We start from the raw sequence: 15360 nt of genomic DNA, 5'->3' as shown, positions 1-15360 counted from the left end.
AATTTATATGGCGGCCGCCATTCAATTTAAATCATTTATATGGTTGTCACCAGTTATTCAATTCCTCTCTCTTCTCTATCTCTCTCTCAAAATGAAAGGGGTGCAATCCATGCCCTATGCTTAGTAATATGTATATATATATATATATATATATATATATATATATATATATATATATATATATATACAATTAAGAGCATTAATTTATTGTTTTTCGATTGTACTGTTGAATACGTAGAACCACGGGGCTGACTCTCCATTTTTTTGACAACGTTCAATTTCTATTATTTTCACATGCAAACTAAGTTATTTTCACATGTGAAATAAGATTAATTGGCGGATTGGCCCCCACCCCACTCTTTGGGTGGTAGTAATGAATGGTAAAAATGTAATAATGAATGAACTGATCAATTGAAGGATGAACGGAGTCCCCTCCCTCCGATTTAGGAGTACGAGGTTTGGACAAAAGAGACATTTTAGGTTCCTTTTCTGCTTGTCAACAATTGTAGAAGACAATTTCTCCTCCGACTTTCCCTATGCACTTTGAAAAACGATGCTGCGTGTTTGCGTACTATTCTACATCTTTCCAAAATAATCACTCAGCGATACGAATTACATTGTTTTTGCAATTGGCAGCCGCCATATATAAATTAAGTGGCGGCCGCCAGATAAAATAACTGGCGGCCGCCAGATAATAAGTGGTGGCCGCCAGTTAAATAAATATTAATTCTATACCCTGGCACCTATCGGCTTCCGTATGTTTGTATTTTTCATTTTGAAACAATACATGTTCTTTAATTACAAATTTCATGAGTTTGCCCCAAAACTTGAAAAGGTCCCCTTGCATTAAGGTCAAGCAATCTTTTTCACAATTCAAGGGTTATATACTTTCAAAAAATAATTGTTTTCAAAGGTCCATATTATTTATAAATGATCTGAAGAACTTTTCCATTTTTCGGCGATTTTTAAAGAAAAAAATCATGTTTTAGCCCCAGAAGTCGTAAACGTCCCCAATTATTTATGTCAAACATCTTGTCAATCATAAGTTACCATAAGTTTACATAATACCTTTTTGTAAATGTCAATGACATCGGATGTGAAGAGTTTTTTCCAGTTTTCGGCTATTATTTTTTACAAATTTTTGGTTTTTGCCCCAAAATCTGAAAGGTCTCATTGTTAACAATCTGATTTATAGTTAAAGGGTTACAGACGTTCAGAAAATAATTGTTTTCAAATGTTCATGTCATCTATATATATAGGATATGAAGGATTTTTCTATTCTTCGTCGATTTGTAAAGAAAAAATCATGTTTTAGCCCCAAAACTCGTAAATTTCCTCGCATATTTATGTCAAACAACTTTATATATAAACAAAGGGTTATATTCGTTCAAAAAAATACTTGTTTGCAAATGTCGATGACATCTATATCGGATCTGAAGAGTTTTTCCAGTTTTTGGCTATCATGTTTACAAATTTCATGTTTTTTGCCCCAAAACTCGTAAACACCCCCACGTAGAAATGTCAAACAACCTGATTTATAATCTAGGGACCATGTAATTTAAAAAAATACTTGTTTGCAAAAATCCCTAGGGGGGGGGGGGGGGGGTCCCCATTATCTTTACTAGCCCATGGTCTATATGGAAATCGTCAGTAATCTCAAGCACGGGCACTTGACGTATGGATAATATTTAGCATGTGCATTTCTTGTGAGAAGACCTTGAAATTGACCTCTGACCTACTTTGACACTTAATTAAGGTATTCAATGGATAATGAACAACTTTAAAATGTTTTTTAAATAATGAAAGTGAAGTAGATGAAATTCACGATTGGTAAATGATTATAACTAGAAACTTACCTTTTTGCTAAAACTCGAGACATTTTTTAAGTTATCTGCCCATAGTAAAATAAGAAAAATCTAATTGTCTAAAAATGTGTGCAGTAAGTGATTAATCTTAAAAGATTAAAAGAGAAAATTTACATAACTTCTTACCATGAGAATTGTATGAAACTATAATTTCTGTTGAAAATATTTTAATAAAACATATTAAAACAGGTAGTGACAGTTCCATCGCCAAACGCTCGGCATCAGGTGTGAATGTCACGGTTCCTCGGAGATGACCTTAAAAACGGATATCCCGTGTTACAGTAAGTGTGGCACGCTAAATGACCGTAAGCGCCTAGCATTGGCCTAAATTTTGCAGCCCTTCACCGGTCTTGGTGACGTCTCCATATGAGAAAAAAAAATTCTCGAGCGTTAAGCAAGATACAATCAATCCCACAGACTACAATGTAAACTTCTAGAGGAGATACATCAAGCAGCGAACAAAATTTTGAAAATTCCTACTGTGGGTTATTTTTATGCCCCCGAGATCGAAGATCAGGGGGCATATTGTTTTTGTCCTGTCTGTCATTCTGTCAGAAACTTTAACTTTGCTAATAACTTTTGAACAATAAGTAATAGAGCTTTGATATTTCACATGAGTATTCCTTGTGACAAGACCTTTCCGTGGGTACCAGCATTTTTTACCCTGTGACGTGACCTTGGAGTTTGACCTACTTTTTAAAAACTTTAACCTTGCTAATAACTTTTGAACAGTAAGTGAGAGCTTTGATATTTTACATGAGTATTCCTTGTGACAAGACCTTTCCGTGGGTACCAACATTTTTGACCCTTTGACCTTGGAATTTGACCTACTTTTTGAAAACTTTAACCTTGCTAATAACTTTTGAACAGTAAGAGATAGAGCTTTGATATTTTACATGATTATTCCTTGTTACAAGACCTTTCCGTTGGTATTGAACCTTTTGACCTACTTTTAATTTTTTTTTTTTTACATTGGTCATAACTTCTAAATGGTAAATATTAGAGCTTTCATATTGTACATGAGCATTTCTTTTGACAAGATCTATCTACTGGTACCAAGATATTTGCCCTTGTGACCTTGGCCATCTTCGGAATTGGCCATTATCGGGGGCATTTATGTTTCACAAACACATCTTGTTATTTGATCAAATGAACCCTTCAAAATGATACCATGATTACAAAAATCCCATCATCTACTTTACTAGATATGAAATATGGTCGTTATACATTGAATACCTTACAGTCTGACTAAAGCCAGCCCCGAAGTGAATTAGTAGGGGCTGGCTTTAGTCAGACTGAATACATGTATATCCTTGTCCATACTGATGATACACTCTACATAAATGAATATCCTACAATAACAGCATATGACTATTTTGGACCCACCCTAATCAGAACTTGGGGTTATGAAATTCACAATTTTGATACATCATTTTCTGCTTTTCCCCCGCCCTGGAGTCAGGACCTTTACTTCATGGGCTCTGTGCTCTACATTTCTCACATTTTTAAAGCACGATGACGGACACAGATCTGTCATATGAGTGACCTAGAATATCCAAGTCCCACAACTCCTTAAGAACAAAACCGACTCTGCCGTATCTTAGTATTTAATAAAGTGCACCGCCACGGCACATGATACGCCCGTCACATATTGTTAACAGTATAGATTGTACCCATTAAAACATTTTTTTTATATCACCTTAATTAAATGTCACAGTGACCTAAAAGTAGGATGCGACACACCTTCTACCTAAGATGCATTAGTTGACCAATTTTGGTGATTCTAGGTCTAATAGTTTTCAAGTTATGAGCCGGACAAGTTTTTGCCATATATGGCCATATCTTCTTAATGAAAAGTCACAGTGACCTGGTTTTAATGTGCGACACACCTTCTACCCAAGATGTATCTACAGACAAAGTTTGATGATTCTAGGCCTTGTAGTATTTAAGTTACAGGTCGGACACGAAAAAGCTAACAGACGGACGGACAGACGGATATCTTCTTAATGAAAAGTCAGTGACCTGGTTTTAATGTGCGACACACCTTCTACCCAAGATGTATCTACAGACAAAGTTTGATGATTCTAGGCCTTGTAGTTTTTAAGTTACGGGTCGGACACGAAAAAGCTAACAGACGGACGGACAGACAGATATCTTCTTAATGAAAAGTCACAGTGACCTGGTTTTAATGTGCGACACACCTTCTACCCAAGATGTATCTACAGACAAAGTTTGATGATTTTAGGCCTTGTAGTATTTAAGTTACGGGTCGGACACGAAAAAGCTAACAGACGGACGGACATGAACGCCATACCATAATACGTCCCGTCTTAAGACGGGCGTATAAAAAGTAAGAAAATCTTCTCTAAGAAACCAAGTGATTGTGTGTCATAGGGATTGCTGGTGGACGGATAGAAATACGACTGAGCCCTAACAAATCCTCATAAACACACAAACCCGTTCAAGCGTCCGCAATACAACATCAGAGTATTAAACACTGCAAAAATTGAGGAGTCTGTGTTACAGCAGGTGTGGCACCATTAAGATCCCCCCCCCCCCCCCCCCGGCCGTACGCGCTAAGCATAGGCCTAAATTTTACAGCTCTTCACTGGCAATGGTGACGTCTCCATGTGAGAGAAAGATTCTCGAGAGGACGTTAAACAACAAGGAATCAAAGGCTCCGTTACGATATTTTTATTTCAATTTAGAAGAGCAATATGATGTAAGAAATAATGAGATATGTACACACGATAATGCGTTAGACAATCAATTTTTCAGACAGACACACATACAGATGCAGTCATTTTGTAAAACTGGACAGATTGCATCTCTGCATCATGACTGACACTAAATGTAATGAGGAATGCTACATGCCTGACCACTGACTTACTGAGATTACCTTCTCAAGTATTCATTTCTGAAAAAAAAACATGTACAGATTTTTAATGCTCTATACAATCAGAAATAAAATGTCTAATACTGAAATTTTCAATATCTAATCATTTCCAAGAAATTATTTATGTAAACAGACTCACAAAGTCAGGGAAAAAACCCATGAGCACAACACTGATACTGCACAGCATAGAAAAGAACAAAACATCTTTAGTTTCAGCACATAGCACCATGTAAATAAAACTGCATCAAAAACTGCATTAAGCACAATAAAAAAAAAATGTTATAAAGTATTACACGTCTACGATATGCATCTTAACATAAAGGCAAATGCTAACTTAACCAATAGTTTCCGGTGATATATCTCTGGAGTAAAAGTAAATTTTCTTGCTCAGATTACTGGGTAAAAATGTACAAGTATAAACATACAATTTGATTGTGTCCCCTTCCTCTGTGTCCAGCCAAGAGCAAGGAATGAAGGAATGTTGAAATGATACATTACCAATGTAATATACATGTAGATACTACACGAGTTAAATGACAAACTACTGGCAAATTCTACGAAATAACACGAATTATCACAACTTGAAAACTGTCACTGCATTGTTTAAGTAGCGTAACATGAAAGCTGCCACTGATCCCCCCCGTTATTGCACACACATGAGATTTGTACATAATTCTATCAATCTCAACAGTTACTGTGCATAAGAATGATTAAATATGATAATAACTTTGAAACAATTTAACTTCAGTGTTTGTGAAGTCTTGTCAAGTCGACCCAAATAAATCTTATGTTCCTCATCTTTACTGCGCATATAGGTTTCTTGTTTTTAGGACGTTGGCAAAAATATATTTAAAGTATGGACTAATCTTTCTTTTGAAGGTTTGCTTAACATTAACAAAGCTAATTCTAGATTTTCTTTGTCTAATAATTAGATACATATTGAATATATATTTATCTGTTTGTCTTCTTACTGCCTTTCACATTCTACATGTAGCTTTAGAAAAAAGTAACCTATGCAAAACATAGAATTCACTATGGTCGGCCTTAAGTAAGAAAGTAATATATCGTTTCAATGAAATGTCATTTTGATAATGATGTCATCAAGTGATATCAGACACTGAAAACTGGCAGCGAAAAACTGATCAATGAAAAATAAATATTACATCATGTGAAAATAAATGCCCGATATTTATGAATAAAAATTTGAACGCTTTTATAAATCAATCCCTTCTATCTTTGAAACAACCTATGATTGACAATGTATAAAATCTATTAGAAACAAGGTATGAATATCAGCAGTGAGAGCTATTACACAGTGGTGACCATACATCCCGTCTTTTTGTTGACGTCCTCCTCTCTAGACTCCTCCCCCTCCGTCTTGTTCAGACTATTCATTCTCCTTCTGGCCAGCAACATCTCAGTCTTGGTCATGGGTGTGTTTGTACCAGTGGGTGTACTGCTTACCACAGAGCTTGTTGTTGGGTTTTGTTGTTTGCTGAAACTTTGGTCCGCTGTCTCTGTTGCCGAGTTCTCCGACAGCTTCATTGGAGTATAGTTGAATGGCTGAACCAGTGCAGCCTGAGGAGGACTTGCTTTATGATTTACAGACCCAAACACATCCTGCGATTTCTTGTTCTTATCAATGTCTTGTGATACAGAGCTCTCATCAGCAACTGAGCTTTTTCTGGAATCACTCTTTTTACTGTTTCTAATCTTTTCTTTTTCAGCCTTTGCTTTTTCCTTTTCCAACTTTGCTTTTTCTTTATCATTCTTTGACTTTTCTTTTTCAAGTTTTGCCATTTCCTTAGCTTTGGCTTTCTCCAGAGCAATGCTTTCTTTCAATTTTTCTCTTTGTTTGGCTTTTTCTTTTTTCTCCCTTTCTTTATCTTTTTCACGTTCTTTCTCCACAACTTTGACTATTTCATTCATGTTTATTTTATTACTCTGTAAGCTTTCTTTGGAAGAGCTCAGTGATAACTTTGATCCAGATTTCGATGTTTTGTCCTTCTTAGATGAGCCGAACATACTTTTCATGGCTTTGATAGGCAAAAAACTTCTGTTATCTGCTTTCTCTTTCCTGTCTTTCTTTGAATTCAGCGAGTGCTTATTGAGTTCTGGCTCTGACTTTGAGGACTCTGGATCTCGGCGAACCCATATGCTGTCTCCCTCATCTTCACTGTGAACTACACTTGCAAAGGACTCTTGCTTGTAGCGGTGCCAGGCAGCTCCATTCACAGTCCTACTTCCCTGGCTGAGGTAGCTTCCCTGTATGTTGGAGGTATTGTAGAAAGAGGATGATAAAGTCATGTTCGAAGATTCACTCGCCAAAGAGGCATCTAATAGGGCCTTGACAGCTTCTAAAGATTTACTGGTATCATCAGCATTTGGAAGGTTTGCTGAGCCCAAGTCTGATTTTTTCTTCTTCCAGGTGCTTGAATCAATTCTTTTCTCTAATGACTTCAAATCAAATTCATCTGATGACTGGCTTTTTACGGAAACTGCTGATGGACTTGTTACTGAGTCTGAATCAGTTTTATTCTTGTCAGGACTTCTTATCACTATGCTCTTGTTCATGTCACAGTCTGACTCAGAACCTTGGAGGATTCTTAGTTCCACATAATCACCTTTAATTTCATCACCAAGAACAACACTAGACTTTGAAAGTTCTATTGTCACATTTTCTGTAACACTTTCATTATCAAGAGACGGTAGCTGGCTAGAATCCATAGTTGAGTTGATTTTGTCATAGGTGGAGCTTCTGCTTATTCCTTCATTCAAAATTTCAGCTGAATTCATGGATTTATTTAATGATTGTAGAGATACATTGGAAGACTTCTTTGATCCAGGTGTTGACATATTTCTTTGCCTGGAAGGAGTGGTTGACACAGGTAATTTTGAAGCAGATGAACGAGGTGTTATCTCATTAGAATCATCTTTTTTCCAAAGTCCAGCAATTTTACTTCCCACCTGCTTTTTGGTGCCAGAAGCCACACCCACTTTCTTTTCTGTTGGTATTCCAGATTTGCTTGTATTTCCATCGGACTTTCTTCCTTGAACTGACCCAGCTGAAGTTCTCCTCCCTACAGGAGTAGAGGGGCGTGAATTATTGCGAAGACTTGCATTACTGTCTGATTTTTTCAAGTCGGGTTTGCTGCTGTTTAGACGTCCAAGATTTGGATTAGATCCACCTCTGTTTAGAACACGGTCACTTCCTGTCAGCTTATGTATGGCACTTCCTGATTTGTTCAGAAGTTGACCGCTGCCCGACTTATTCAGAGTGCTTCCACTGCCTGCCTTATTTAACGAGGCACCACTTCCTGACTTAGTAAGTGATGTTCCACTGAATGTCTTTTTTAGGTTACTAGTGCTGTTCACTCGGCTGGTCGTTTTTACTGTGCTTTTGCTTGCAGGAGAATTGCCTGGCTTTGCTTTTGTAGCAGATAGATTACCACCACTTCCAGACTTCTTAGTATTTAGGTTTGTGACACTACCAGGTCTTTTGTTGGGTGTTAAATTCTCTTTCTTTTCATCAGCAGAATTATCTATGGCAAAATTATAGGAACCCAATGCTTTCTTCCATGATCCACTCCCTTGACTGCTATCTAATCCCGAGGCATTAACTTGTTTGTTTGTTTTATTTTTCACTGCCTCACGACTTGCAGGTTGGCAGCTCTCATTCAGAGTATCATCAATGATAGGTACTTTGACAGTTGATGCTTCCTTTGTGAAGGTGCCCTGTTTGATTGGAGGTTTAGGTCTATCAGCTGTATTTTTCCTATTTGATGCTAGAGGTAGGCGGGATGGACTCTCCTTTGTATTAGGAACTCTAGCACCAGTCTTTCCTTGCGTTGGAGAGGGTTTTTGTATCTTTGATTTTAGTGGGGAAGTTTTAGTTGGGGTGCTGCTAGCCTGGGGGTGAGTCTTGGTTTGTGGAGCCCTTCTTGTGGCCCCAGCAATGACAGAACCACCTCTACCACCTTGTGACAGTCTTACATTAGCTGTAGTTGGCTTCATCATGCGGGTTGATGCATCAGATTTCTGAGATGATGAAGAGTTTGAGCGACTGTATAGGGGCTTTCTCTTTCCTCTAATGGCCTTACTGTCATCTGAAGTCAGTGTGCCTCTGTTGGATGGTTTCACTACCCTTGGTCCGTTAGAGGCTACATCCTCCATGGTAAATTCTGAGTAGTTTTCTGAATGGGCTGACCATGTAATGGAGGCATCAGAAGGAGTATCTGACATGTATCCTCCTGACACCAAAGAAAGGGTTTCATGTTCAATAAACATATCCTCATCTACTCCACTACCCATCATTCTTTTGCTCTGTATCTCTGTAACAACAGCACTAGCATCTAGATGTAATGCATGTTCATCCTCTGGAGATAAGGTTTCTTTATCATAGTGGATCACAGAGTCATTCTGATTGATGGAATCATTTGTCATGGTATTATTTCCGCTTGTAGCTCTCAATGTCACATCAGCACTGTCTAGTTTGTCTTCTTCATTCATGTAATCCTGACTGCCTCCTATACCAAACCCTAGGTTGTCTATTCCTGTGCCGAATGTAATAGCTTCATTGTTGAGCTCCATTTGGTAAATTGATCTGTTTAAGCTATCCACTTCATTTTGAGAAGCTGGCGCTTGATGAACATCAATTGCCAGAAACTTTTCCGGGTTGTCATGCTCACTGTGATGTCTTCTTTTGATTTGTGACTCATACATGGCTTGATTATGCTGCTCCCTTCCCGATTTCTCTCTACTCTCACTGTGACTTCGTTTATGTTGTTCCATGTTAGTGTTATGTCTTGCACGGCTGTGTTCATTTTGGCCTGAATAGCGTTGTAACCCATGCTGGTTTTCATGATGGACTTTGTGATGGTTGTAAGCATGATGATCTTCAATGAATCTGTTGTCAACATACACATCAACATAGCTTGGAATAGACTGAGCTGATCCCCTGTTGTGTATCCTAGAACTTCCCATACTCTGTGCCAGCTCCATGTTTGTGTTTTCTTTCTGTTGCTTTAGAAATCCATCACTATCCTGTGACCTGGATCTTCTCCAAGACCCTTGATGAGGACGAACTCTTCTGTAGTTTGAGGAAGGCTTAGCAAAGATGAAGTCATCAGACATGTTGAGGTTCTGCTGTGCCTGCCATTCTGCTGTCCGTGAGTGATGTGAAGTTACACTCCCAGTACTGAGATTCATATAGCCCTCCACTGCTGAGCTGCTTTTGTTTATTCTATGTTTATGATTTTCAGTTGTCTTCTTGGTTGAAACTGACTTCCTTGATTTTTCTGAGGAGAGTAATGAAGAATTAAAACTCTTAGAACCAGTCATAGCTGGGTTTGATTTGAGTGGTTTGGATGAAGATGATTTTTGTTTTTCTGCAAATGTTGAAGATTTACTCTTTGGTAATGCCAAGTTCATGCAAGCTTCCAGAAGTGCCTCATCATTAGGGTCATCATCATCATCATCATCTGAGTTGTCTTTATTATCATGCTGTACACAGGCAGAAGAAACTTCATCACTTGATTGCCCTTCCACTTCTCTCTGAAGAACTATCTCAGAATTACATTTGTCTGGTTTTAGAATGTGTGTTGGTGGAGGCATTTTCTTCGCAGAATCAGATCCTTCTGATTTTCCACTTTGTTTCACATCGCTGTCATTACCAGTGATGCTCAAGGAGCTCAGGGAGTCATTTCTAGAGAATGTTGTTGGAGTTCCCTCTAAATTGTAAACCTTCACAGAATCCATAGAATCATTTGTATGATAAAACACCGAGTCATCTCCAGCTGTCACACTATGATTCCGTTGTGTTTCAGCAGACCTTACTTCATTTGTGTTTACGGACTCTATTCTTGAGGGCAAATCATTGGAAATATCTAAATCACTTGAAGTCTTGATTTGACCATTCTGTGAAGCATACTGTGCTGGAGTGGGTACTGTCACCACACTAGAGGTACGCTGTGGTTGGAATTTGGACTCGGCTCCCTCAGCAGCACGGTCCATATCAAGTTTTCTTGAGACCCTGGCTTTGGGTGAAGTCCTCCCTTTTGGCATTGCAGACTGAATGAGGTCAGACAGAAGGTCTTCACTTCCGTCACTGCAAGAAGATTCGGACTTTGTGTCATTCAGGTCAGCTGACTCGTCTTTATCTTTCTCCTCCACTTCCCCCTCTCCATCTGCCTCCTCCACTTTAGCATTTTCCTGAGGGTCTGGTTTCTCTGTCTCTTGCTCTTCCTCTTTGATTGGTTCTGATATGCCTGTTATGATACTTAAATCACTGAGAGAAGTTGCATATGAGTAGCTGATAGGAGTATCTTCTGTAGCATATGTTTTCACTGTGTCCTCACAGTATGTAGAAGGGTCTTCTACATGTATCTTAAGTTCCGGATTGACAAGGCACAAAGGATGGTCTGACTCTGTACTTGGTGGGCTACTTATCCTTACTTTGGGGGTAGGAGAACTGGGTTTTGACATGTTGTATGGTGTGTCCTCCACAGCATAAGACGTTGGAGCATCATCATCAGGAACATCCTGTTGTACCCGTGACAACAGTGAAGGGTTAAATTCTGGTACATTTGTAGGTCGAACTGGTTTTTGGGGTATAGGAGGTGGTACTTTCTTCACTGTATTTTTCGGAGAGGTTGGTTCAGATAAGTTGTATGGAGTGTCCTCCATTGCATATGATTTTGGGGCCTCCTCGTCATCAAACAAGTAATCCACCTGTGAAAGTAAAGCAGGATTGAATCTCACTGCATTCTGCAGAATATGAGGTTTACTTTGATTGTGTTGGAGGGACATGGCTGCTGACCCTGGACAAGGAGTGCCCTCATCTGCATACAACTTGACACAGTCATCATGAGACTCTAACACATCTAAGTTCCCATTGAGAATTTCTTGGACCTTTTTATAGTGTTTTGGTGTTTGATTTGGTTTCACTGTAGGTTGGTCTTCACTTGCATAGGAAGTAACAGAGTCTAGATTGTCATCCATTGTATTCACTTGGTAGGAACCCTTTACCTGTGGTTCTGGTTTCACAGACCTTTTCATTTTCTCACAGAATGGAACATCCTCCTCTGCAAAGGCTTTGACACTGTCTGCACATGATTCAACAACACTTTTGTCATTTGACATTGACTTGGAAAATTGATTGGCAACACCAACATGTATCTGTGATTGACTTTGTAAGGCGATATCACCCGAGTTCTTTGTCATCATTTCATTGACAGAGGAGTGATGACTAGAACCTAATTTTGGTTTAGGAGCTTGCTTCATTCCCTCTATCGACTGAGACATTTTGTTCTTCTGATTGTCAGTATTGTTGACTGACTTCTTCTTCAGGGTGTTGTCTGATGAACTGCGCCTGGGTTTACGTGGCATGGCTGTCCTAATACACTCTTTCAATATGTCCTCTTCATCTAACGAGACCTCTGAATGAGAATTGTCTTTGTCGTCTACCTCCTCCACAGATTTTCGACTGGAACTCGTGGCAGGTTTCTCTGACTGGATTGTATCTGTTGTTTTTGTTTTGCTTGCATCATCAATGGTTAGAGTGCTAAGGACACTATTAGTTTCTGACATATGAGGGGGAGTCCCTTCATCTGCATAAACAACTGGAGCCTCATCACGACTGATGGTAGAAGCCATTTCTATGTTAGGCATTTTCACATGTTCACTGGATAGTTTACTTGCCACAGGACGAAAGAGAACAGTTTTTGGCGTCCCGTCAATGAAGCTATCAAATTTTTGAGGATTGTTTGCTCTATGTTGCAGCTCCAGGTCTGGGCTCTTTGAGGGACTAGGTGGCATGGTTTCACTAGGAGAGTCTGGCAATTCACTAGGAGAAACCACCTCACTTGCTCGGCGACTGTAATCACTGATCACGGAGCTGTGCACAGAATGTGCATCGAAACTGCTCAAAGATCCCAAGGAACTGCAGCGGGAAAACATCAGAGGTGTTTCCTGAACTTGGTGGTCATCATTAAATGTCACCGTTTTATGTTCTTTTTCAGCACAATCCGGTCCTTGTGAATCAGATTCACTTACAAGCTTTTGACGTCCAGAGTTAAGTGTGCACTTTGGCGGAGCCATGATAGAGCTCACTATTTTCACATCTCTTGGAGGAGTTTTAGCACTGTCATTTTCATCTATGCTGTGTAGCCCTCTCGTGTTTCGTAAAGTCGATCGGTTAGACTCCACCTGTCTGTCTTGTGCTTCACTACTATGAAGACTACTGAGAGAACTCACTCTGGAAAAACAGATGGGAGTTCCCTCATCACAATATGTTTTAACTTGGTCTGGCGAGTTGTCATTTTCATTTGGGGCATGAAAAGAACGACTGATGTTTTCATCCTGATTTGGTGACTTATTGGATGCCACTTGCTGGAGGTTTTTGGTGGCGACATGGTAGCTGGCAATGACAGTGGTACCAGTATTTTGATTAGTACTCTGACTCCCACTTCCTTTTTCTAAGGACCCAGACTCCTCTTCATATTGATAATCTTCCTCCTCTTCTTCCTCCTCCTCTTCATCTGTGTGCTCTTTCCTGGCATCCTCCTTTTCTCCTTTACTAAGATCTGTCAGAGAGTTGGCTGTAGACAGATAATTACGTGGAGTTCCCTCTGTGCAGAATGTTTTCACTTGGTCGTCATTGTATCCAGGTAAAAATTCAAGTCTCTCATTGGTTCTTCTTGCAATGTCTAGTTTACAGTCAGCACAGTTGTCTTCATATCGCATATCATAAGGTTGATCCCCATCACTGTCATCATGGCTCTCAGCAAACCTGCGGCTGTAGTCTGTTGGCTGTTCACAGTCCAGATCCGTCTCTGCATACATGTTGCTGTGCTGTACAATAGGTGAGATACTGAATAAATTCTGAGCTGTCTTCTGTGGTCCACTATAGGAGTGATGCATGCCGACTGCACTTAGGTGTGGTTCATATGTCTGTCCTACGTAATTGTCAAACTTTGGAGGTATTGGTGGCTTGTTAGCTTTATTCAAACTGTAGTCAATTGGTTGATCACTGTCCATGCTGTTAGAGTAAGGGAGTTTCCTGAACTGTCCACCATATTGAATGCTGCTTGAACTAGGGCCAGTGTAACTCCTTACCAGTAATGACTGAGAGTAGGGGTAAGGAGGCTCACTTTTTCTAGGTGTACTGTTCTGTGACTGAGAACTTCCTTTGGAGCCAGAATCTGAGTCAATCCCAGCATGCCTTGCTACTTCCTTCATGACTTGAATTATTCTGCTGCTGGCTTGTTGAGTCTCCTCACAGCTGCCATCAGAGTGGACTCTAGGGATCATGTTGCCCTGCTGTCTGTCCAGACTTCCTCCCTTTCTGTCTGTCATGCTCTTGGCTTTCTTCATAGCCATGTGGAACCGAGTTCTATCATGAGATATATCCGAGTGAGTGCTGCCCACACTGTCTTGGCTTCCAGAGCGGGCTACCCGTTGAGAAGACATTAGATGACTGTCTGACACTGGTGTGTTCTCCCCACTCACACTTTTTGGGAAGCTGTTACCTCTGTTCTGAGGTTTCTGTATCTCTCCATCATTATGAGCAGTACTGGGATTAGCAGGGAAATGAAAACGAGTCTGCTCCTTATCTGATCGTCCATTTTCTGTTGGACTGTCCCGTGGACTTTCCACATTTTCACAGGTTTCAGACAAACTCTGGTCTATCTCCTCTGTGAGAGCTTTTTGTTTACGTACATGTAAGGAAGGTCTGTTTGAATAATTCTTTTTATCCATCCCCATTGTTTTGATATTGCAAGCAGTCAGCAGATTTTTTAAAGCAGCAGAACTTCCCATAGAAATCATTTGATGTTTTGAGTTCACAAGATTGCGCAGCATTCCAACTGCTCCCATATCTAACAGGGCCTTTTGATCTTCAGCACATCTTGCGGATAAGTTCCAAAGAGTACCACAAGCATTACTGACAATGTTTAAACTTGGTGAGCGCAGTTGTTTTAGAAGAATCTGCAAACAGCCGTGTTTGCGTAGAATCTGACGGTAGTCTTCACGCACAGTAATGTGACTAGAGATATTACGTAGCACACCACCTCCATTTTCTATCACTGCTGTAGTCTTTGAAGGACTTTTGTAGGTGAGAGTACTAACAAGAAACTCAAGAGCACCACCTACAGCACAGATCTCTGCCTTATTTTCACTGCCATGAGCTGATAAGTTCCATAAAGCACTAAGAATACTTTTTAGAGTTGCTTCTTTCTTGACTTTCATGGCGGCTCCCATCAGTTTTGTGGCAGCCCCAACAGCTCTGAGTGTCTTCTTACTCTGTAAATCAGCCTTCCAGGAAAGATTACGAAGAACACTGGCAGCCACCTGTCAAAACAAAATCAGTCATCACTCTCTGTTGTGAAAGACCCGCAACTTATTTTTATTTTCTTTTTTAAAAGACCTGTATACAATGTAGTGTTTCATAAAATGATAATAAAGAATCATTCAGGCTGATAAAGTATGAATATGCTATTTCATATTTTACGTGAAATGTATTCTTTAATAACAAATTACATAAGTTTAAAGATTTCTTTTCTAAGATATCAAGGTGTAACTGAGGCTTTTGAAACAGTTTGA

At 39.5% G+C, this 15360-nt stretch overlaps 1 protein-coding gene across 3 annotated transcripts in view; it reads right to left on the bottom strand.

The window, feature by feature from the left end:
• Positions 1 to 4544: 4544 nt before the first annotated feature.
• The window catches only part of LOC125660989 (adenomatous polyposis coli protein-like), a 64784-nt gene continuing 53968 nt past the window's right edge, over positions 4545 to 15360 (bottom strand). For all 3 annotated transcript variants that reach the window (XM_048892810.2, XM_048892811.2, XM_056147032.1), the window contains one exon: positions 4545 to 15108. In XM_048892810.2, coding sequence (XP_048748767.2) covers positions 6070 to 15108 — 9039 coding nt within the window. In that variant the 3' untranslated portion in view covers positions 4545 to 6069. The remainder of the gene's footprint in view (positions 15109 to 15360) is intronic.

Source organism: Ostrea edulis, chromosome 8, assembly GCF_947568905.1.
Source record: "Ostrea edulis chromosome 8, xbOstEdul1.1, whole genome shotgun sequence".
In the NCBI taxonomy this organism is placed as follows: Eukaryota; Metazoa; Mollusca; class Bivalvia; order Ostreida; family Ostreidae; genus Ostrea; species Ostrea edulis.
This window is presented reverse-complemented; position numbering and strand designations above follow the sequence as displayed.